The sequence below is a fragment of the Seriola dumerili genome, unplaced genomic scaffold (assembly GCF_002260705.1).
Source record: "Seriola dumerili isolate Sdu_G_001 unplaced genomic scaffold, Sdu_1.0 BDQW01000319.1, whole genome shotgun sequence".
Taxonomy (NCBI): Eukaryota; Metazoa; Chordata; class Actinopteri; order Carangiformes; family Carangidae; genus Seriola; species Seriola dumerili.
Window position 1 is genome coordinate 1,726,003 of NW_019174574.1, and position 23,418 is coordinate 1,749,420.

General features: G+C 40.9%; 1 protein-coding gene across 1 annotated transcript in view; it reads left to right on the top strand.

The window, feature by feature from the left end:
• eps15l1 (epidermal growth factor receptor pathway substrate 15 like 1) overlaps positions 1–23,418 on the top strand; it is a 45,572-nt gene that overhangs the window by 9,729 nt on the left and 12,425 nt on the right. Inside the window, exons 9-20 of the mRNA XM_022759019.1 lie at positions 1,183–1,425; positions 2,751–2,908; positions 3,781–3,937; positions 4,819–4,881; positions 7,811–7,896; positions 12,098–12,170; positions 12,473–12,634; positions 12,914–13,111; positions 15,186–15,365; positions 19,991–20,096; positions 20,446–20,496; positions 23,101–23,237. Of these exons, the coding sequence (XP_022614740.1) occupies positions 1,183–1,425; positions 2,751–2,908; positions 3,781–3,937; positions 4,819–4,881; positions 7,811–7,896; positions 12,098–12,170; positions 12,473–12,634; positions 12,914–13,111; positions 15,186–15,365; positions 19,991–20,096; positions 20,446–20,496; positions 23,101–23,237 (1,614 nt within the window). The remainder of the gene's footprint in view (positions 1–1,182; positions 1,426–2,750; positions 2,909–3,780; positions 3,938–4,818; positions 4,882–7,810; positions 7,897–12,097; positions 12,171–12,472; positions 12,635–12,913; positions 13,112–15,185; positions 15,366–19,990; positions 20,097–20,445; positions 20,497–23,100; positions 23,238–23,418) is intronic.

Here is a 23,418-nt window from a genome sequence, read left to right on the forward strand (position 1 = left end):
GAGGTGTGTCTGCTTAGTGTATTTTCCTATATGAAGTTGATATATCAGTCACAAACAGCCTTGTATGTCTTTGTGCTGCATAATGATTAATAGAATTATTGGATCAGTGATTACTTAGGACTGTGTAGGTGGATGACAGTGATGTTCGCCTCAGGGTGTCGGTCAGAACACATGGTGCTCAGACTCGCGTAACTCTTCTGAAAAGCTTCATGTGAGAGAGCGATGTATGGTCTATGACAAGAACAAATACAAGGAAGCCAAATATTACAAGGCTTCAAATAACCAAATACACTCAAATGAAATGACTTCTTACTTGGAGTACAAATTAAATTTCCATCATGTGGGAGGAATCTATCACTTACTGACTGCTCCTTTAAGTTTCAGTGCAAACAATGTTCCACCACACAGAACAACCAGCATTGTTCTAATCTAACACTTACACCTGATACGTGCTGTGACACTAGCATTAGTGTATACTAGCCACATGGTAAGTAGATTAGCTTAACATCTGTCAACCAAAAGGCAGTGAAAGACATAAATATCTGTTCAGTCAGAAATACCAGAGACACACACACAACTCACACCACATGGATGCTGGAAAGTTCTCTGTTCTGACAACGTGCCTCTTAAAACATCTATTTGCTGTTTACTACTGACTGCACAGCTCCATGTGCTCGACAGCACATCTGCACAGTTCTGCCACAGGAGGGCGCCTGTGCAACAACAACTGATGGATTCAGTTATTGATTCTGTTCAGGCAAGTCACATTTAAAGCTGCTGTCACATATGTCAGATATTTGAAAACAAGTATTTGGTTCACCTTAATCAGTGAACATTCAATAATCCATAATTAGTCATATTGATGCAAAAACAGTGAAACATTGAAATGACTTGAAATACGTGCATTCTGTTGTAATTGTGTTGTGGTTCAGCTTTGGTTTTGTATAGCCTGATCAGTTTTTGATTCTTTATTTGACTGATAAAAGGTTTGTGACATAATGACTTTTATAAAAGATATACAGTATATGCAGCCAGTGAATGTGTATTATGGTATAGTGGATGTGCCTAAGTGTGGATTGTGGATTGTGAATTCATTTGAATCTACAAGTTGCAGCTTCAGTCTCTTCTATAAGACACCCTCTGGGGACACGACAGTATTGATAGCAGGACGTGCTTCCCCAGGCCATGCACCTGGTGTACAGGGCCCTGGAGAAGGAGCCTGTTCCTGCACTGCTCCCCTCTGCCCTCATCCCGCCGTCTAAGAGGAAGAAGAGTCTGGGCTCAGTGGCTGGCTCTGTGCCTGGACTGCCTGCAAGCCCCCCACCACCAAAAGACTCGCTGCGCTCCACACCCTCCCATGGCAGCATGAACTCACTCAACAGCACTGGCAGCCTGTCGCCCAAACACACACTCAAGTCTGGACAGGTAACGCTACACTGATATACACAAACCATTGTTAAACATTTTAATGAAAAAATCTAATCGAAATAAATTAACAACAGCCAGAAGTGGAATTTTACTAAGCAACAACTACTCAGCTCTGATCAAGGCTGACTGTGGGCTAAATATACATAGTGTGAGTGAAATATGTACTGAATATTCAGTCAGTATCAGTAAGAGCAGATAATCCATATAGATTTTGTGTCCAGAACTAAAGGCAAGTAACAGGTTTGTTTTAGTTTTAGTTTTATAAAGGGAAGGAAGGAATATTCCAATCCCTATATTATCCTTAATTACTGGGTACGTGAAAAATGAATCAGGAAAGCATAAAATCGGTAAGACACCAGTACTTATAACAGCGTGTAAAAGAAGAAGTACAGTGTACAGTGTTGTAAAAGAGTGGATGTTTTTTTGAGTACAGACGCATGAACCTACAACTAGCCAAGAGGAGCTCAGTGAATCAGTGTATTTTACCAATCCAGGTGTCAGAACAGAATCCATCACTGATGCACCCAAATACTTTTCACATTCACACTCTCACATTTTCAAATACTTGTACTGTAGAACCTGGCTGTGGTAGAGGAGTGCCACACTGCAACAGCAGAAGGTTGAGGGGAGCAGAACACAGTGTAGTACAGTAGAGAAAGGATCAATGGAAGGACTTTGAATGGCTTTATTTAAACTGATACTGATCCATTAGAATAGACCCGGATTGGATCAGATACTGATCTCTAAGATCTGCTGCACCGGGTCTGGGTAGGAAACATATACTGAGTTATTTACAACAGATACACTACACTCGAATACACACACTGACATTGTGGATAAACAACTAAATGGAGCCTTTGATATGATTCAGTGATTTACATATTTAGGCCTGTCATGATATCCACTGTAGTTGGATGATATATTTTCCCAAAAATAAGTGTGTTAAACCATGTTATTGTCAAGACCACTGAAATACCACTGATATAATAATATAATACTGTAATAATGTAAGGACAGCCTTTTAAATAGCATTGACCTTTTAATTCTAAAGAATATTCACACATGGAATATGAAAAAATATTGAAATACTCAAAGACATAAATAAAACATAAATAATAATAAACAATTTACAGGTGCACCTCATCTGCAGATTGTCAATACAGGCTACAATTTACAGATGTTCCCTGAACGTCTCACAGGTGGTTGCGCACAGAAAAGCCTGTAGTGCAGAAAGTCCAACCTCCCTCCATAGAACACTAACATCAGTTGCTTTTATCCTGACAGCTTATACAGTGTGTAACATAAGTTTCTCTCTGTCTCAGCATGTGGTGAACTGGGTGGTCCCAGTGTCAGACCGTGGTCGCTATGACGACATCTTCCTGAAGACAGATGCTGACCTGGATGGTTTTGTCAGTGGACAGGAAGTAAAGGAGATCTTCATGCAGTCTGGACTTTCTCAGAATGTCCTTGCCCATATATGGTAGAGATCAGCTCGTTAATACCTGCTATAATTTATTTCTTGGCTTATTATTAGTCTGGTATCACGCTCTAATAAGACAGCCTCTATAAAGGATTTTTAGGTTGTAAGTAATGTCTTTAATAACTGGTAATAAATCATTTACTGATGCTTTAAAGATCAGTTATACACCTGTCATGAGAAGAAATTTTGTGTTAGGTGGGAATGCTGTTTTTTTTCCCTCTCTGGAAATAAGTGTTCATATGAGCTAATCATTCGAGTGGATTTTCACAACCTGACAACCCAGAAGTTGTTCCTATTGATGCCTTAACACTGATCCATGAAACTCAAGCAAATCTATTATTAACCACTGATAAAGCCATTATTTATAAAGGGTGCCTTATTAAGACAGCGGTACCGTTAGATCTACCAGTGTTCATAAAATGTTTTTATTTTTTATAAAATGGATCATTCATGCTTAGTATTTGATGTTCAACAGGTCAGAGGTCAAATTTAACACCCTGTCACATATTAGAACAAATCTCACTTACCCTCATCTCAGCTATCACCTCATCTTAGTGCTTAAGCGCTTAATAGTAATGTGTTTGCAAACCAGTGGCAATAAAGGTGAAAGGTGACCTTGAAGGTTTCATTGTGGATATTTATTCAAATAAATGAGCCACAGTTGATTCTTTGACTTCAGTTTTGCAACATGCAACATGGAGAAGTTCACTTTTTCAAATGTTGTGGAAAGGTAAACGGATATCTTGAAGAGAGTTTATGAACTCCAGCAGTTTATTCTTCTTATTCACACTGTGGTCAGTCTGCTCAGTACAACTGAGCCTGTTGACTGTCTGTCTGTTGACTATCTGTTAACTGCCTGCTGTTTCCTGCAGGGCTCTGGCAGACACGAGGCAGATAGGCAAGCTGACCAGGGAGCAGTTTGCCCTCGCCATGCATCTCATTCAGCAGAAAGTCAGCAAGGGCATCGACCCTCCGCAGGCCCTCACGGCTGACATGATCCCCCCTTCTGAGAGAGGCACTCCTGTCCCAGTAGGTCCCACACACACAAACACTGCATGTTCACTACAGCTTAGGGAGCTTCCTGTATGTTTGTGTATCTCATGGGGTGGTTGTGGCTCTTCCACTAATCATAGGGTTGATGGTTCAGGACAGGCTAGCACGTTGCATGAGTGGTGTGAGTGGCAGGATGAGTGTGTGTGTGTGAATGGGTGAATAAAGGGAAAATTGTAAAGAGCATTGCATAAAAACACTATATAAATGCATCCATCCATTCAACATTAGTATTATGTGTTTTGAGACATGTAATATTTGTTAATATTACTATCCCCTGTGCTTACGTTATGACTTTATGGCTTAAACAATAGGCACACTCATTAACTAGAGCCAGTGTCAAACAACACATCAGACTTCAGAGAAAAACATTCAGATTCATAGTAAACGATCTGGATCTGTCCTGAAATGTAACGTGTCTTCCCTGGTCTATCCCTCCGCCAAGTCTGGTGCAAATGTGTTCAGTACGTTTTCCTGCTGACAAACAGACACAGGTGAAAACATCATGTCCTCGGTGGAGGGAAATATCATACAACAGCACCTCTGCTCTTCTTCCCAGAGAGTAATTCATTTTTTTGTGTTTGTAGCAGAGGTGGTCTTTATATCATCATTTCTTCAGAGCACCATAGAAATGTTAATTCAACCTTTTTCATGTCGTCAGTATGACTGTATGACTGTCAGCTGCTAAACCAGAGTCCTATTAACGTGGGATAATACTAATATTAGATAACACAGGAAAAGAACAGAACTTGTTCAGGACTGATGATTTTTTCAACATGTCTTAAGAAGTGTGGGATGTTATAACTGTTCCTGTTGTTATCATCATAGTCAGAAACTAAGTGATTTCTCTGTGGCTGCAGAGTATGTCAGGATACATGACCCCAGTTGGATCAGAGATGGCTGCTCTGTCTGAGATGAGACGGGTGAGTCCATTCTTGTTCTTCTCTTCTCTCTTCTCTCATCTTTCTCCTGCTCTTTGCATATTGGTGCTTTAAGGTGTGAAGTTTTGTCTGTAGACATCCTGTTTCTTGAGCTGTACTAATTTTCCAATGTGCCTAAGCTGCCCACAGTAGCCAGAGAAAGTAAGTGAATCCTGAAATATGGTCAGAGCTTCATCCAAGTTACATTTATGAACAAACATGATTTAATTTAACTAATAAACCCCCGCGTTTGTGTCTATATCAGAGGCTCAGTCATATCTCTAATACATTTTTAGACCTTGGTCGTTTTACCTACATCTTTTAGCTGGATGAATGACTTTAGCTGTGTTTTGTTTGTAGATTTTAAGTTGTGTTGAGGACTTGTCTTGTGCAGGTCTCATCATGGGACTTTTACCTGGTTTTAAGTTTTCTATTTTAATAGTCATGTTATTTTGTGAGTTGTTCTTGAACTGAATTCAGCTATAATGGCTGTGTGTGGACTGCAAACTTCAATAATGACAGTAAGAGGAGGATATCCTGAAGTTGGAACTTTGAAAAAGGATCAGCTGATCCACGGCTTCGTTTCTATAGCTGCTGCCCAGGCAAAGCAGATTTCCTTTGTCCAGTCCTCCAGTCTTGCTACACCAGTGGCCCGATTGCTGTCCACCCTGATGTCTCAGCTGTCTTTTCAGAGGTGATGCACCACAGCTCAGAGGGGGACATGGCTTCTCCACTCTCTGTAACAGTTTCATGTCTCTGATGGATGAGGCTCTGGTACATCCTGGTGATGCCTCTGCAATCCTGCTTCCGTAAGAGCCAACGGACACCATCAAGCTATGGCTCCTTCTATCAACACTTTATGTCCTCCATCTGTGGCCAGCGCAGATTGGTCAGCTGTTACTCCATGATTTGAACGAGGCATGAGGATGTTGCAGGAGTTCTTCCTTCCTTTCTGTTCACCTGCAATGATCCTCCAACCTGAACCACTGTCCTCATCGCGGACCGAGGGCCCGTTGTCCAGTCCAAGTAGCTCACCTCTCCACAACACTACTGGGAAAACGTAGGTTTAATTGTTTGTGGAGAATATGCAGCTCTATGTGTGGTGTAAAAAGGGCTCTGCAGACCAAAATCAAAACATCCTCCCACAGGTGGAGCAGGGTGGAGGGAGCATCAGGATTTGGGTCTCTGCTGCCTCTGGATCTGGACAGCTCCACATCACTGAAGGGAAAATTCATTTTGTCAGGCTGTCTGTCCACTTGCTGAAGCTCAGGAGAAGCTGCAGGACAGTGACCCTAAACATCAAAGTAAATCTACTACAGAAATCCTCCTTCTGGATTGAGGGCAGAGCTGCTCACACCAGACATGCTGAGAACATGTCTGACTGAAGCAGCTCTAGAAGAAGAATGGTCCAAACTTCCTCCTGAACATTGAGCAGCTCTGATCAGCAGCTACTGAAGAGCTGGTTTCAGGTTATAGGTTCAACCAGTTGTTAAATCAAAGGGTTCACCTACTTTTTCCACCAGCACTGTGAATGTTTAATTGCTCAAAAGATGATAACTGCTGATGATTGCTGTGTGATATTAACTTTGTCTGTACTTATGGCTTAGATGATTAGGTGACATGTTCTGACTAAGGATGGGGATTTTCAGTACTTTCAATATTCGAGTACTCTCATTACCTTATGAAAGAGTACTCGATTACTCCCAAATTATATATATGTATGTATGTGTATGTATATATTTTTTTTACTAAAAAAAAAAAAAAAAAAAGAAATATGGGAAGTCCGTGTCCGGCTGGAAACACAAGCAGAACCTATTTTGAACAACTGAGTTGACTAATGTAGCCAAAACAACATGTGCGCAGGTGCACGAGTAGTGAAACGCTACTCAAAAAATGACGTCAACAACGAGTACTCGAGTACTCATGCCCACCCCTGGTTCTGACCAATCAGTGTTGAAAAGCAGGCTCACAAACTCTTTCCTGTCACAACTTTATAATGTGACACATGTAGACATGAAAGTGGCTAATTAGATGAGAGGTAAAGCAGTGACATCATGATCACTCACCCAGTCACATTTACTGCGCACTGTTGTACTGTGGTGTTTTTCTTGTGCTGCTGATGTTTCTGCCTCTCCCTCTTCCTCCTCTCTCAGGCTATAATGTTCAAGCTGTGGGTAGGTAACATGGACCTACACTGTATGAGCTATAAATGCTTTCAGTGGCTGGTTGTTCAGGCTGATTACTGGAAAGCATTTGAAAAGAGTTTCTCTCTATTCCAGTGCAGTGCAGTGACAGTCTCACCCCATCAACTGTCTGCTGATCAAGGGAAGATTCAAGATTATATTTAGTTACTTCAAGAATGAGTATCGCTGACAAAGCAGGTACAGTCTGTTGTGGCAGCTGTTTGTGGCTCTGGTGTAAATAAGTTTGATCAATCAAATCAAGAGCATACTGTATAGTTCCATTAATACTACTCCAGCTTTTAAGGGCTGTGGTCTTTGATTTTTCTCTACTCTCTGCAACTAGCATCACAAAGAAATGCTAGTAGAAAAGTTCCGGAAATTCATTGAAGCACCATGATGAAAACATTTTGAATGTTCTCGAAGTGAAAAAATATAAGTCATAAAATTGTAAAATCCTGAATCTTTCCTCTCCATGGCAGAGGTGGTGACACTCCCCCACCTGTTGGTGATTGGCCCAGCCCCCACCTGCTTCCACCTCTGTGGTGCTCCTCTTATTGACCACTGGTTTCTCTCCTGTCCTCTCTTTACCTCTCTGTCCTTCCTGTGGCCTGGTCTGCCATGGCTCAGTTGGTGCCATTTCATCAACCCACCTTCTTCAACAAATATGGTTTACTTTGCCAACCTGTTGTCTGTTTTGTCTTCCTCCTCCTCCTCTCCTTCTCTCTCTCTGCTCATCTCTCTCTCTACAGGACAGCTCTAGTTCAGTGGGGTCAGGGGAGTTCACTGGCATCAAGGAGTTGGATGACATCAGTCAGGAAATAACCCAGTTACAGAGGTAACAAATAGTGTCACTGCGGCATCGGACTAACATGACAGCACAAGAAGTGTGAGCGCTTTTACTTTAACAGCATTTTAAAGCTGCACAGAAAATGAATCATTTAGCTAGAGCATAATGCAGTAACAGCAGTAACAACAGTAACAGTAGCAGCAGTGTTACCATGTTTTTGGTAAGTAATAACCTTGATATTTACCAGATGCAGCCTGGAATTCAATTCTGGTTTCACTGTTAGCTTCTGTTCACTCTGTGATGAATGTACCTGCTGATGTGTCAAATCTCCTGTCACTCTAACATTAGCTCCATCACTAATCCTTTGTCATCATCTGCATCCAGGCTTTTATCACTATCTTTACTGAAAGACACTGACTTAACTATTATTATAGGACCTGAATCTTTGTAGCTATGTCTGTGTTTCAGAACCAAAAAAAACAAAACAAACAAAAAAGTCAAATTAACAACTACAATTAGATAAACTAAAATGTACCTGCCTTTTTTAAAAACATGATCACAAGATGGAAAAAGTCTAGTATAGTTCACTGGTTTCATAAAAACTGCATCACAGCACAATTTTTAAACTTGGATAAAAGACATTTTCACCCTGGCAAATCCCGATGAACCCACACAGAATGCAAGTCTTCACAGGATAAACGTCTTCTGACAGGGTGGACTGTTGGTGGACACTTATTGGAGTCATTTGTGTTTTTTTGTCACCTTTTTAAATTGATCATCATTGTCATTACATTTTGTACAAGGAAAGTTTCCAATTTCCTAAACCTTATAAGCCTAAAAAGGTGTCTGAGTCAGCTTCAGTGGCAGTTTACAATGCGTCTGTAACTCCAGTGTTTACATACAGTAACAGAAGAACCTCCTGTTGTCCTTGTCAGCCTTCATCTTTATGAAGTCACACTTTAGCAAATTAGCTAAATTCTGAGGCATTGAAAATGTGTTTCTCGATAACCACACAGTACACACACTATATTCTCACATATACTAACAAGTGTGTCCACTTCTGAAAAATGCTGTCACAGTACACTTAACCCACACCTGATGTGCACTAATACTGTAGTAAGATTCAGAGCCCATTGGCACTACACCACACCATTTATTGGCTGTAATGCACCTGTAAGTTGAAGTTATGACATGTCAGATTCAGGTTTAATATAAACTGATGTATTGTTTTCAGCATTAGCTACTTGACATCCATCGTCTTATTTTCAGTGATGATTTATGATTATTTTACATACATTTTTATCGAACGTTTAAGCACAGTGGGTGTGCCTCGAGAACTCCTGATCTAAATGCTTTGATAGTTGTATTACTCCTTAGTTTTTATGTTAAAATCAAACCAGCAAATCCTCTGAGCTTGACTGAGCCATGTATGATAACAATCTATGAGAGAGCTTCAGTAAGCACACATGTCCCAGTGTGTCAAGTACTTGTCTACTGCAAAGTGAGGGTACTGAGCCAGACCCTCAGTGCATGGATTTACAAGGAAGATGTTGATATCCAGAGACAATGGGCAGCAGCAGAGCTAACCTCACAGAGCCCTCAGCTCTGTATAGACTGTATACCGATGGTCCACTGGATCCCCTGTGATAAAATGCACACTTGAAAAGGAAAGCTGCACTAACAGATGTGGATGAGCTGAACCACTCATCTTGGCTTTGTGTCATCCTGCTGCTTTCTTCCTTCTTCCATCCATCCATCCATCCATCTCTCCATCCGCCCAGCCAAACATCCACTCTTCCTTTGATGTGTGTATTTTATCAATCTTTTGTTTGTTCACCACTTACTCTCCATGCTGCCTCAGCACTCTTGCCTTTACCCAGTGGAATACTCTCAGGTAAAAACACAAACCACTGAATATCCCTGGACTGGTATTCTGTCAGATCTACTGTGACACACACAGAGTGAGTGAGTGGTGGTTCTGTCCTCCACTGCTCCTGCATAGAGGTGATCAGTCGGCATCACATACTTTCACATTTGTACATGGGAAAGTGGTCTCAGACTTTTAGATCCTACTGTGTGTGTATTCAAGTAGTTCTTCAAAGCTTTGAGGTGTGTTTGCGGTCGTTATCCTGTTTCTCTACAAAGATACAAACCAGAAGGTGGAGCATGTCTCTGAAGAATGGATTAGTACTTCTCCTTGGTCAGGGTGGAGTCAGTTCCATGCAGGTGTCTTACTCAAAAAGTAGCAAAACAGTCTTGAAGAGACCATATTCACACAGCAGCCATTATCCTCTGACATCATGCTGTGGATGGGAAGCTCAAATTCTGTCACTGAGAGGATGATGTCGTATTGCTCTGGTCCAGGATGCTAGTCATATGAACGTAGAGAATCTGACGAATCATCAGAACAAAACAAGATCCTCTTCTTATTGATAATTTATGTCATAACCTGTTCTCTGTAGGGAGGTTCGTTTTTACTAGGGGATGCCTTTACCCTGACATCGGTGGTTACCCTCATCCTCAACTTTGACTGAAATCAAATCAAAACTGTTTGTAGTGTGTCACTCGGTTTTCCAACTGTCATTTAATATGAACTCACAACGTCAAACCTATCAGAAACGCCGAGAATAAGCCTCAGTCATTCACAACAAATAAAACAATGAAAGCCTAGTAAGAAATAACAGGGAGCGTGATATGGTATCATTCACCAGCCTTTTAGCACAAGGACTGATTTTACTAAATTGGAAACAGAAAACTCCACCCACACATTTGAATGTAATGAGAGAAGTAATGAAAGATTTGGAACTAGAGAAAATTTAATTCTCTGAAGAAACAGGAAGATCTGACAAAAAATCTGACAAATTTTTATGAATCACATCCATAACATCAAATTATCTGACGAGTTGAGACGGTGTCTTAAGACAATGCAAGGAAACAAAGGAATGGAACATACTCAGGGATGGAGTTTTGAGGTGTCGACCACCCCTCTGAATATTTCATTATTGTAACTTTTTTAAACTTTATTTATTAATTTCTTCATTTTCTATCTTTATTCTCTCTTTGTTTATCTAATCCATTGGCGGGATATGTATATTGCAATTGGTACTGATAAAGTTCCAGTATAGTCAGTCACAGATGAGGGTTGTTACACAGCTTAAAAGCAAGTGGTGTTACCCGCCTTCAGGATCGGTGGAGTAATTCTCCCCTTTTGTGTGTGGACATATTGAACATGATGGACAACTGCAAATAACCAAAGCATCGAGAAGGAACACTGAAAAGTGTGAACTGTCTGGTGATTGTCATGTTTTGTGAAGAACAAGGTTCTCAGAATAAGATAAAATAAAGGAATGAAAGGCTAAGTTAGCAGTGATGCACTCTCTCTGATGCCATTACTGTATCACTGATACAGGTTGATCATGAAGCTGTATAATGTTAGTCTTAAACGTTTGCACAAGCCAATGAACTGATTTCTCATCTGACAACTTTAGCAGCACTAACATTGACATTTATGATAATTGCAAACTTCATGTTTGCTAGCCTAAAATTACCTCACAGTGTTTCCAGTGTCTTCAACCACCTGGTCATTCTCACACAGGATTTAATCAGAGACACTAAGGGCTTCCAACCCTTAGTGTGATGTCAGTGGAAAATGGCCGCCATGTGAATGTGGCCTATATACAATGGATTGAATGTTCCCACCAACATGTTTCACTGTGGGTTTAATTCACTGAGATATCATTCTGTCTGCTGTGAGTCTCCTTACAATCCACCACAAGACAGCTTCTTCTGACAGGACTCCTGCTGATCGGAGTCTTTTGTTCTTTATTTAATGAGTTCTGTATCTGTGACGAAGTTGCTTTTCTATCTCTCTCTCTGGGAACTGAGCTTGATGTATTGATCTTCTGATTGTGCTTTGGACACAACTTATTCTGTCTCTCCATTCTCCAGTTCCATTGAATATATAAACACAACACATGTTTAGATGACGTGTGTGTTTTTGATTAATTTGATTCATAAGTCATCAATTATTCATTCAGATAATGAATTTAAGTAATTAGAAAGGCACACTGATCACACAGAGTCACAGTTTTTAGTTTCTTTCTGTTTGTGTCATGAAAGATTTGACAGAATCCCAGTCCAGTGTCTTATGACTCTGACTTGTTGATGTGTGTGCACAGCAGAGGGATAGAAGTTACTTTCTTTTCTGTTGTTATAATTTTGCTCGTGTGTGTGTGTGTTTGTGTCTCAGGGAGAAGTACACTCTGGAGCAGGACATCAGGGAGACAGAGGAGGCCATCAGATATAAGAGTGCGGAGGTTCAGGTGAGAGCTACATCAGCTACAGTGTAAACACAGCTCTGTTGAATGTGGGCTGTTTAAACTAATATTGAATCATGACACTGTGGTCTATCACCCTTCTATTTCTATATTCTAAGTTATAATATTTTAACCATAATTGCTTGCTCTTTGCCTTTCATACACAAACACACTGCGCTTCTATACAGGGCCTGTGGTTGCAGTGTGTATGTAGTGCACACAACAGCTTGGCTTTATTTTACTTGCTTGTAATATGGTGAACACTTGTCTATTGGATGTGACACTTGTTTAAATTAATTTCCCATCAGGAGATGCAGAACGACCTGGACAGAGAGACAGCCAGCCTGCAAGAGCTGGAGGCTCAGAAACAGGATGCCCAGGAACGCCTGGAGGAGATGGACCAGCAGAAACACAAACTAGAAGACATGCTCAATGAAGTCCGCATGAAGTGCCAGGAAGAGTCTCAGATGGTGAGGAAGAGCGGGGGAACTGGGGTTTCGGGTGAAACTAAAAACACTGTGATGCACAGGGACCACGGAATCTTAAATAATGAAAATGTACTTATTAAATGTATGTTATTGTTAATGGTGGTGATTTTGGAATCTGGTTTTGTTTAACTGTTCAGCTGAGATGGTGCAGAAGGGAAGAAATGGTTGCATATGGTCTCAATAACTTACCACCTAGTGCTGGTATGGCCCAGTGTTAATTTCAGATCCTATTTTCATTTCTTCATTTTCCTCTGCCTCCAGATCTCGACCCTCCAGAGTCAGATCCACTCCCAGGAGTCAGACTTGCAGAGCCAGGAGGAAGAACTGAGCCGGGCAAAGGCCGACCTGGGCCGGCTGCAGCAGGAGGAGAACCAGCTGGAGCAGAGCCTGGCTGCAGGGAAGATCCAACTGGAGACCATCATCAAGTCTCTGAAGGCCACACAGGATGAGATAAACCAGGTAGGACACAAGGCCTGTCAACAGGGGGCGCCAGTGCACTCTATAATCTGCTTCTTTATTACTGCCTGCGTACATGCGTGCGTGCGTACGTGTGTGTGTGTGTGTGTGTGTGTGTGTGTGTGTGTGTGTGCGCATGTGTGTACCTGGACTTCTATCTTTGTGCGGACCAGTTTGAGTTTTAGACCTTGGAGGGGAGGACATTTTGTCTGGTCTTCACAAGTCCAAATGGCTGTTTAAGGGTTAATACTTGGTTTTAGGGTTGGTGTTAGAGTCAGGTTTAGGTTGGGGTAAGGGGCTAAGGAATGCATCATAATAGCTAGTGTCCTCACGAAGCTAGAAGCACAACTAGTGTGTGTGTGTGTGTGTGTGTGTGTGTGTGTGTGTGTGTGTGTGTGTGTGTCTTTTATCTGGAGCTGGTGTGTCATTTAGCTGTAGCTGCTGTGTCACACACACCATTGAACCTTCTGCAGCTAACATACACATCTTGAATGCAGACACACAGGGCTTGTAATTGGCCCATTCTTTTTTCATAACATCCATTATGGATTACACTCTGACACAGACTGAAGGCTGTACCTTGCCACTGCTCCCTCTTCCAACCAGAAGATCACATAGAGAGTTGAGGAGTGTCTGCAGTTCATCATTTCCTAGCTCATATCCAGTCGTATTGTTTCTAGGAACAGTCATGTTGATTTTCATGTTGTTAAAAGTGTTTAAAGTGCATGTCATATACCAGAAACATCATAGGTCTGAATTCATGCCAATCTCATTCATACAAAGAGGAAACAGTAAAGTAAAGCCCAAAGCTTTAGACTCAAGGTCTCTAGATCTCAAAGGTGGCTGTAGAAAGACGGTGTTCTCTTTCTCAACAGAGAAGAGCTGCTGTGGTGAGCTTGGATTCATGTGAGTTACAACTGAGTTTTCATGAAGTTGGGTAATACAGGCCACCAGGTCCTAGTGAAGTATCAAAACTTCTAAAGTCACTCCTGCAGTATATCCTCAGCATCTTCAATCAAACAATATTGGTGTTGTGACTGTGTTCATCTTAGTTGTGTGAGAATTAGTTTACCCCAGTACAATAGAGCAGGATGGAGTTCATGTGTGGTGCTCACAGAACTGAAAACTTTTAAAAATGACAAATATTTCTTTCTACAGTTTCCTCATTACTGTGGAATAATCCACAGAACACAGTTTTCATATGGACTATTTTTTCTGCCTCTGCAACGGAGGCAGCAAGCACTACATGCTTAATGTTTCAGGTTGTCCATCCGTCCCATTCTCATGAAGGTGATATCTCTGTAACGCCTTGAGGTCACTTCTTCAAATTTGGCACAAACATTCACTTGGACGCAAAGATGAACTGATTAGATTTTAGTGGTCAAAATCACTGTCACCTCACAAAACACTTTATTGGCCAAAATTCATTCACTAATTATGACGCAATTGAACACAAATGTCTATTTTATATCCAAAAGGTCAAAGGTCAACTTCACTGTGATATCATAATGTTCTGTAAAAACACTTCTGGGGGGCCGATCTCTTCAACAATGGGAAAGTGCCATATTTGAAGAAATTTGATGAAGAGTGAGAGGTTGGGCTGATTATTAAATGGCCAAATTTTTTCAGGTAAACTGCTGTTGTACTGTGATGTATGGAATATACAGTAACCAGGACTTTGCATGGAGTCTGTTAATGGCACTGAAATATTATTCAGTACACCTATAGTGAGCACCACAAACAAAAAACTTCATTTCATTGGTGCAGAAGAAGAAATGGGACAAACCTGGACAGATCAAAACAAATGTATCTGCATGTCTTGATACCAATACCACTACTACACCACTTGACTCTTCAAGATATTGTTCATGTGGTTCAGCTGACTGTGGTTGTTGCATCTCCTCTGCATTCATACTGTAAACACCGCTGACACTGCAGTACACCTGAGATGTGAATGAGGTCTCCCTGCTGTTATCAGATGACATGTGAATGTATGTGTGTATTGGTTCAACTCCAACAGGTTCATCAGCTTTCATGTGCCCCTGTTATTGAACTGTGTGTGTTGTGTGTCCTGCAGGCTCGCAGTAAATTGTCCCAGATTCAGGACAGCCAACAGGAAGTGTCTAAAAGCATCGAGCAGTACAACAGCACCCTGAATGGGACCCATGGCGGCAGTATGACCAACCTGGCTGACATGAGTGAGGGCTTCAGTGACAGAGAGAACGGAGGATTCCTAGCCATGGTGAGAGCAGCACAGGTCAGGAACTCTATCACAACTTTTACCTGCTTTGTTTGGTGAAGTGTCACAGAACACACATGCTCTCGTACACCCAGAACGGCAGACCTAGAAAGACCCAGAAAGACAAGAGAAGGCCGGTACAGAGACAGACAAGGGCAGTAAACACTATGGATTTTTGATGCAGCCCACCACTGCAAAATATAAAGAACAGAAACACTATATTGACTGTCAGCAGTGGAAACATTTTTCTTTAGTTTAGGCTACTTATTTATTTTACATAAGCTTGTTATTCAAAGAGTACTAATTATGTATTCAAATAACTTACATTTTACTTAGAAGTAACACAGGACCCCTAAAAATAGCAACGTATTTGTAACCAGTGTAGAGACCAAGTAGTATGAAGCTGTTTGTGTTGCATTTGGGAGGGGTGCAACACTATTTGTATTTATTCTGTTACATATGCATGACTTCTTCAAGCAGTATGGCAGGTAATGTAGTAGATAGTCATTGTAAAGGACTTCTGGAACACTTGGGTTATGTTGCACAAGATGGCTGTTTATGCTAATACAAAGAGGAAAATACAGCTTGAGGAAAAGAATCAGTATTAGACATGGCAGCTAGAAGAGAGAAGGTTTTCAAACTAAGGGCGCAGCAAAGCTGAACAGAGTGGAAACATGGGAGGCAAAGATTCTGTGTGAGGTGAAAGAGACGTGTATGCTGGTTTTTTTTAACAAGAGGAGGTTAGTTATCAGAGTTTGCCTCACTTATCAGCACAGCCAACAGCTGGAGCAGCAGCAGCAGCAGCTGTGAGACACAGCTCCTGGGGAGTTACCATAATTTATTTTTGTCAAATGTAATTGTCTTGGAGTTATATATCAGTCAGATTTAAAGAGACAGATGATAGTTTTATTTATTACATAAAAAATGTATTATCTCCGATGTCCATAAATGCACTTAGAAAAAGCTAGTTAACTCTAAACAGAACCTGCGAAAAGCTCATTCATGCTGTTAATGGAAAAAAATAAAAAACAAAAGTTCTGTCCCACAGCCCATATCAACTCACTGACTCCATAGCAACACTATTCTTCCTGTTTGTAGCCCCCTAATCATGGGAACTGTAGTTAAGACATGATTATTCCCTGTGTGTGTGTTTGTGTGTGTGTGTACTTATACTATCTTTGTGAGGACCAGTTTGAGTTATACAGTTATGGATTGAGGACAGTCTGACTGCTCCTCACAACTTCAGGTTAAGGGTTTGGTTAAGATGAGACATTTAGTTGTGTTGGTTAAGGTTGGGGTCATGTCAGTGAGTGTCCTCGCAAGGATAAAAGTGTGTGTATCTGAGTGTAAATTTACCTCTTCTCTGAGATAGAAATGAACTGAAAGCTTTTTATTTATTTTAGCTGAATCCATATTTGTCCTTATTAAGTTGTTGAAGGTGAGTCAGGAGAGCTGCAGCCAGCCGGAGGGAGAGATAGCTGACTGTTTCCTGCTGGAAGCTGTGACCCCAGAGGTAGTGCAGAGGGAAGGCTGTAGTGCCAGCAACCAGTAGTGAACTTGACATCCATCCAGTAAACATATTGTTATGTATTATTATTTTCCTTGTCTTTGGTTTGGTTTGGAATAAATGACCTAACCTCTCTTTACCAGTCTGGAAAGCAGTCTGTCCTGTCAGGCTGAAAGTCTATTTCACCATAAATGCGTGATGTTGCACCTGTAACCATAGTAACACTGTGTACTGACACGCCCTGGAGTGTACTACTACATAACTGCAGGAAGGTGACGGGTGGACTGAGTTTCTATATGTGCAACAAACAAACTTCCACACACATCTGGTGGCTCATAAGTGATGATTGATACTTTTTATGAGTCTATAGAAGTCCTGCATATGATACCTTTTAATTTTTTTAATTTTTTTATTTTAAATTGATAAAAATCAATCTAATCTAATCTAAGTCGAGGCCAGGCGCATCTTCCTTTAATGATCCTTGAGATTTGTCTCGAGCCCAGTTGGAATTCACCTGTAGCAAATTGAATTGATTGACATAGATTAGACACACCTGTGTATATAAGGACCCACAACTCATACTGCATGTCAGGACTGAGACTAAGCTTGGGCAACTCTCTGTGGTCAGGCATAGAGCAAGGTTATAAAGTCATTTTTAAAGTTTTGAGTGGTCCCAGGAGAACAGTGGCCTCAGGACAAGTCTCTCACTGTCCCAGAGTGGCCCAGCTTGTAACCTCACAGAACATCTGTGGACAGACCTGAAGATGGCCATTGACAAAATCTTCCCATCCAGTCTGAGGGAGCTTAAAATAATTTATTACAATTTAAACAATAATAAATCCAGGTGTGCAAAGCTTGTAGAGACTGAACCAATAAGCCTCAGAGCTGTAACTGCAGCCAGAGGAGCTTTTACAAAGTACTGAATTAAGCCTGAATCCTTTTTTTAAATGAGAGATTTCAGTTTTTGATTTTTAATAAAGTTGAAAACATTTTTAAAAATATGTTTTCACTTTGTCATTATTGAATAGAGATTATTGGGTAATATTATCTATTTACATTTAAATCTGCAACAGAATAAAGCAAGAAATTGGAGGGGTCTGAATACTTCCCTGGGAACACACTGCCTATGTTGCGTGATCGTATCGGCTGATGTGGCTGACTTGCTGCGGAAAATCACGTGTGTGTGTTCACACCTGCTGTTTGTCTGCTGCTGCAGCTCTGTCTCTCTACATAGAGTTTGCAGGTTACTGGAATATTAAAAATTAATTTCTGTTTTTTTTTGGACAGAAATGTCACTAAAATGTCTCTGTCTCCCTATGCAGCTGCTACAAGTGTTAAGAATATATTTATATTTTTTCATGTCTGTGTCATATTCAGATTCAGCCTAGACATAGAAACTGTAGTGGATGATGTCAGTTTATGTGATGTTGCTGCTATGCAATGCAGCCACTTGCTGCCCTGCCAGTATGTCGGTTTAACCTGTTCACACATGCACCAAAATGAAAACCAAGACTTTCCACAGCCGCCTCGCACACACCACACACCTTAAGCCACTATGTAGGGGGAGGCCCCTGAAAGTCTAAGCATTGATAGGTGTTTTTCTGGAAGGCAAGTTGGAAAGAAAACCAATTGTAATATGATGATAATGGCTCACAGTTTCAGACAGTTTCTCCTCAACGACATTCATAGTGTTGTACACATGAAAAGTGATAAATATAGTAGTGTTCACAGTGAAAATTGGGAGTCAGTGTCGGATTGTCAGTTTTTGTTGTTGTTTTTATTGTAAGCCACCACAATTGGATGTTGCAAGCAGTTTGATGAAGCACACTTAATATTGTTATATATTCAGGAAACACCCTGTCAAACTATGTAGTCTGCAAAAAGCACTAGTTTACTTATAATGCCAGTAAGATAAAATCAATACAGACTTTTGATTCCAGGCTCTTTGTGGGCACTGCCTGACTGGTTCCATTTTGGTGTTATTTAGATTTTTGCTGGACAAAACACAATACTAAACCTAAATGATCTCAGAATGTATTACATAAGTACACCATATTATAGTATTTTAGCCCCACATTCCCACTTCTGCCTCTATTATTTATAGTTTCTTCATCCTCTCTTCTTCATCCTCTCTGCTCCAGCCTATTATCATCTAGACAAGCGATTAGAGCAGTTTGCAAAGTGCAGCAGACCTAATCCTCAGCTGCCATTTTTCTCATTTCAACCTCAATTTTGAAAACCCTGGTTATTATTTCCTCTCCCTGACTCTACACTGAGTTCCCTGCAGAGTTCCTCTGCTCCAATGTGATTGCAGTTTAGCTCTGCTTTTATTCACTTTACTCAGAATAACATCGTTAGCTTGGCTCAGCCCCTCACACAGCTGACATTCCACACAGATTCACATGTTCCTGTCGTTTCAGACTGTTCAGGCTTCATTTGGTTCAAAGGTGTCAGTTCATATGTGAATTGCACATAGAAGATTTATTTAGTGCAAATATGTTGAATTAGCACAGTTGACAGTAGTTTTCATATAATCTGGGAATATTTGTGTGTGTGTGTGTGTGTGTGTGTGTGTGTGTGTGTGTGTGTGTGTGTGTGTGTGTGTGTGTCTGTCTGTCTGTCTGTCTGTCTGTCTGTCTGTGTGTGTGTGTGTGTGTGTGTGTGTAATATATATATTTGGGAGCAACAGTGGGATTGGAGTCATGGTTTCCTATGAAACACAGTATAGATCTTCTAATGAACCATAACAACGTAGAGGCCACCACAGAGTCTGCATGGCATGTGAAGAATTTCCACATTCCACATTTACACACACACACACACACACACACACACACACACACACACACACACACACAGATGTAAAATGGTAAATGCAGCCAAACATTCACTGTTAACAAAGAATGCAGTTGTTAAAATAAAGATTCACTTATTGTTAAGTTTAAATATAGATTTAATGAACACGAACCACAACACACTAGTTGCTCAGTTGATATTGTGTTATTGTAGACATTGTGTTTGTTGTGTGTTTCTTATAAAGAATCTGTTTTTAGTCTTAGACCTACACTCTGACAGTTTAGACAAGATATACCTGTGCAGGAAAGGAAAATGTTACGTGTGTTTCTTCTCTCCACAGGAGGATCCTTTCAAAGTGAAGCCATCAGTGTTCAACAGCCAGCCTCAGGAGCTTCCCCCTGACCCCTTTCACTCTGAAGACCCCTTCATCACAGACCCATTCAAAGGTTATCATCACCCTTTACTTCCACTGTTCCCTTTTATACTTCAGTGATCCTCTATCTCTTTTCCTCAGGATATATATTTTAAATTTTCTTCTACTCTGTGACTCTCCTCTGCCATCCGTTATTCTGCCTCCCCTTGTCTTCCTCACCCTCTCACTGTCGACAGTATGCCTCTCCTTTACTCTCCTATCTTCTCTTAGCTGACTCTTTACTGTTTATCTTAAGTTGTCTTTCTTCCAGACTACTTATTGTTTTCAGCTCGAGTAGCTCTCTGACTGTCTTCTGTCTTCCTCCTCTCTACCTCTTTGTTTTCCTCCTCCTCTTCCCTCTCTGCTTGATTCTTCTCCTGTAGGTGACCCTTTCCAAAATGACCCCTTTGCCAAGCAGCCATCAGCAACCACAGGTATTTACTTGGGGAAAAGGAGCTTAAAAACTGAAATCTGTTGTTTATAAAAAATATTCAGACCCTTAATTCAGATCCGTGTAGAGGCCTCTGCTTCCAGGTTTGGGTAAGTATTGCTCACCTGGATGTGGCAGTTTGTCCCATTTTCTGCCTCCACCCTGGCGACAGCTGTGACTGGAGGCAGTTATGTTTTCTGGTTGTCTGTCTGTCCTGAATGTGATATCTGAGGAACAACTTGAGAGAACTTCTTCAGGTTTGGCACAAACATTCACTTGGATGTTTGATGACTTCACAAAACATGTTTTTGGCCATAACTCACACATTCATTCAGTAATTTTTTGCACCGAGTTTGCCACCTTATTTTTTGTCCTTTTTTTTTTCAGGCAGCGGTGTACAGAAGTCACTGGGGCTTGTTCAAAGAGTAGACATCATAGGGTTCTCCAAACAGAGCTGTAATAGGACAGGGGTCGTTAGTGACTTCAAGGACCTCTAAGGTGTCTTAAACACAGTAGTCCTGTAAAGTGCAGCTTTTTATATCCAAACGTCAAAGGTCAACTTCAGTGTGACATAATGTTCTGTAAGAACATTTCTGGCCATTATTCAATGCTGTAAGGAGTGTGACCATATCTCCTGCGGCTTGACTGGTTGGTGGAGGGATACAACCATAAGGTGGTGATTCTGGTTCCCAGTGGATCCTCTAAAGCTCCATCAGACTGGATGGGAAGATGCTGTGAACTGCTATCTTGTCTGGGCTTTGACTCGGCCACTCAGAGACTTGTCCTGAAGCCACTCCAGCTCTGTTTTTACTGTGCGCTTGGGGTCATTGCTGTGCTGAAAGGTGAACCATGATCCCAATCTCAAGTGATGTGCACCCTGGAGCAGGTGGTCCTCCAGGACCTCTCTGTATTTAGTTGCATTCAACCTTTCCTCAGTTCTGACCAGATCTTCATGTCCCTGCAACAAAGAAGCACCTCCACAGCACAATGCTGCCCCCACAATGCTTCACCGTAGGGATGGTATTATCCAGGTGATGAGCAGTGCCACAGAGTTTGGAGCTCTGCCTGCCTGCCTCTCAGAGTCCTTTAAATACTGTTTGGTGAACTCCAAGCTGTCACATGACTTTCACTCAAAGTGACATCTGTCTTGCCACTATACTATAAAGACTTGATTAATGGCCAACTCCAAAATCTACAGCACAATAAAGCATGTCCCCTGCTCCTTAAGTGAACTAATCTGAGAATGAAAAAAAATAATTCTGAGTGAAATATTATAATTCAATTATAATATTTTTGTCCAGCCATGCACAAATTAGACCATCTGGAAGCATCCACATTATTCAGTGACCAAATAAATGAAACATACAAACAAGTATAAAACCATAAACATTTTTCAAAGTACAATACAGTATAATCCAAAATGTCAACATTATACATTCCTAAATGTATATTTTTGATAAAATATGGATAAATATATTTATAAAATATGGTATCACCCATGCCCCACCTCTTTGACCATTTTTGTATTCGTTTGGAGTTAGGCGGAGTCAGACACTGCCAAGATGGTGACAGTGGAACAGCTCACTCTGAGCTTCAAAACCACTCTTCAGAAACCTGCGGGTGACATCATGGAGGTTACGTCCATCTTTATTTACAGTCTGTGGGTGGCAGGCTTGTCTTTTCTTTTTTTTTTTTGATATCATGTATGAAACAACAGCGTGAGCAACTGTGGCTTCTGTCACACTTCAGTGATATTGTGGAGTTTCACTTCTCTGCTCAGTAGATGGAGATCAGTGATAGAAATCATCATTTTAACACAGCCATGAACTTCACAACCAGAAACACTCTGTGAGCACACTGACTTTCTCAGGCTCATTCCCACTGCTCCACCGTATTCAGCCCATGATTGTTTGTTTGGCCTTTACTTGTGTTTTCTCATATTGAAACCATCATTTTCTCCTTCATTCATCTACTTAGTAATCCAAAGCAAATATAATTGTAATGAATTATTATTATATTATATTTAGTTATTATTATTATTATTAATAATAATTTGAAGTCTGCCATGCTGTCAGGGCCGTACACATGCAGAGATAAAGAATGAGCATCCTCTGAGCCGGACCCTTTGAGAGATGTGTAGTATCTCTGCCAGCATGAGAGTGTAGATCAGTAAGATCAAGCTGCATATCATTAATATCATTGTCCACATCAAGTGTGAAAGGAAATGAAAACAAAAGCATGTTACCTTCCCATGTTTGAAATCCACAAACTCTCTCCTTAAACTCTCTCCTCCCCCAGGAGTTCTCTCTTGCAGTGTGGGGAGGTGGGTGAATATGTTGCTGTCCACTTTAAAACTAAGAAGGGTCAACTTCCTCATGAAGGCCTTGACAAGGTTTTTACATCTCACCTGCAACAAGGCCCTTGTGTTGTGGAGTTCAGTTCATTCATGAGGCCAGTCACATCAACAGTAATGTCTAATCAGTCACCCAGTCATTATTATTCAATTGCTCCTTTCCAGTCGTCTCACAAAACTCTTGAATCAAGATCAAGTTAGAGAAACAACAGTGAGAATTATGAAAACTGATGTTGTCCATCGTGTCTGCTGCAGATCCTTTTGGAGGAGACCCTTTCAAAGAGACAGATCCATTCAAAGCTTCGTCAGAAGATTTCTTCAAGAAGACCACGAAGATGGATCCTTTCTCCACGCCAGACCCTTTCAGTAAAAGTGCTACGTTACCTTCCAAGGTACTTGTTGTGGATCAAAGGCTAGAACATATATAACTGTATAAGTAAGGTACCACACTGTCCTGAATACTGTGTGGTTGTATATCATGTGGAGGTGTGAGCCTCGCTCCTGGAGCCTTGTGTAGTCTTAACATATGGGCATTAGTGGTCAAAGGAATTAGAACTCCCAAATTTTTATAGT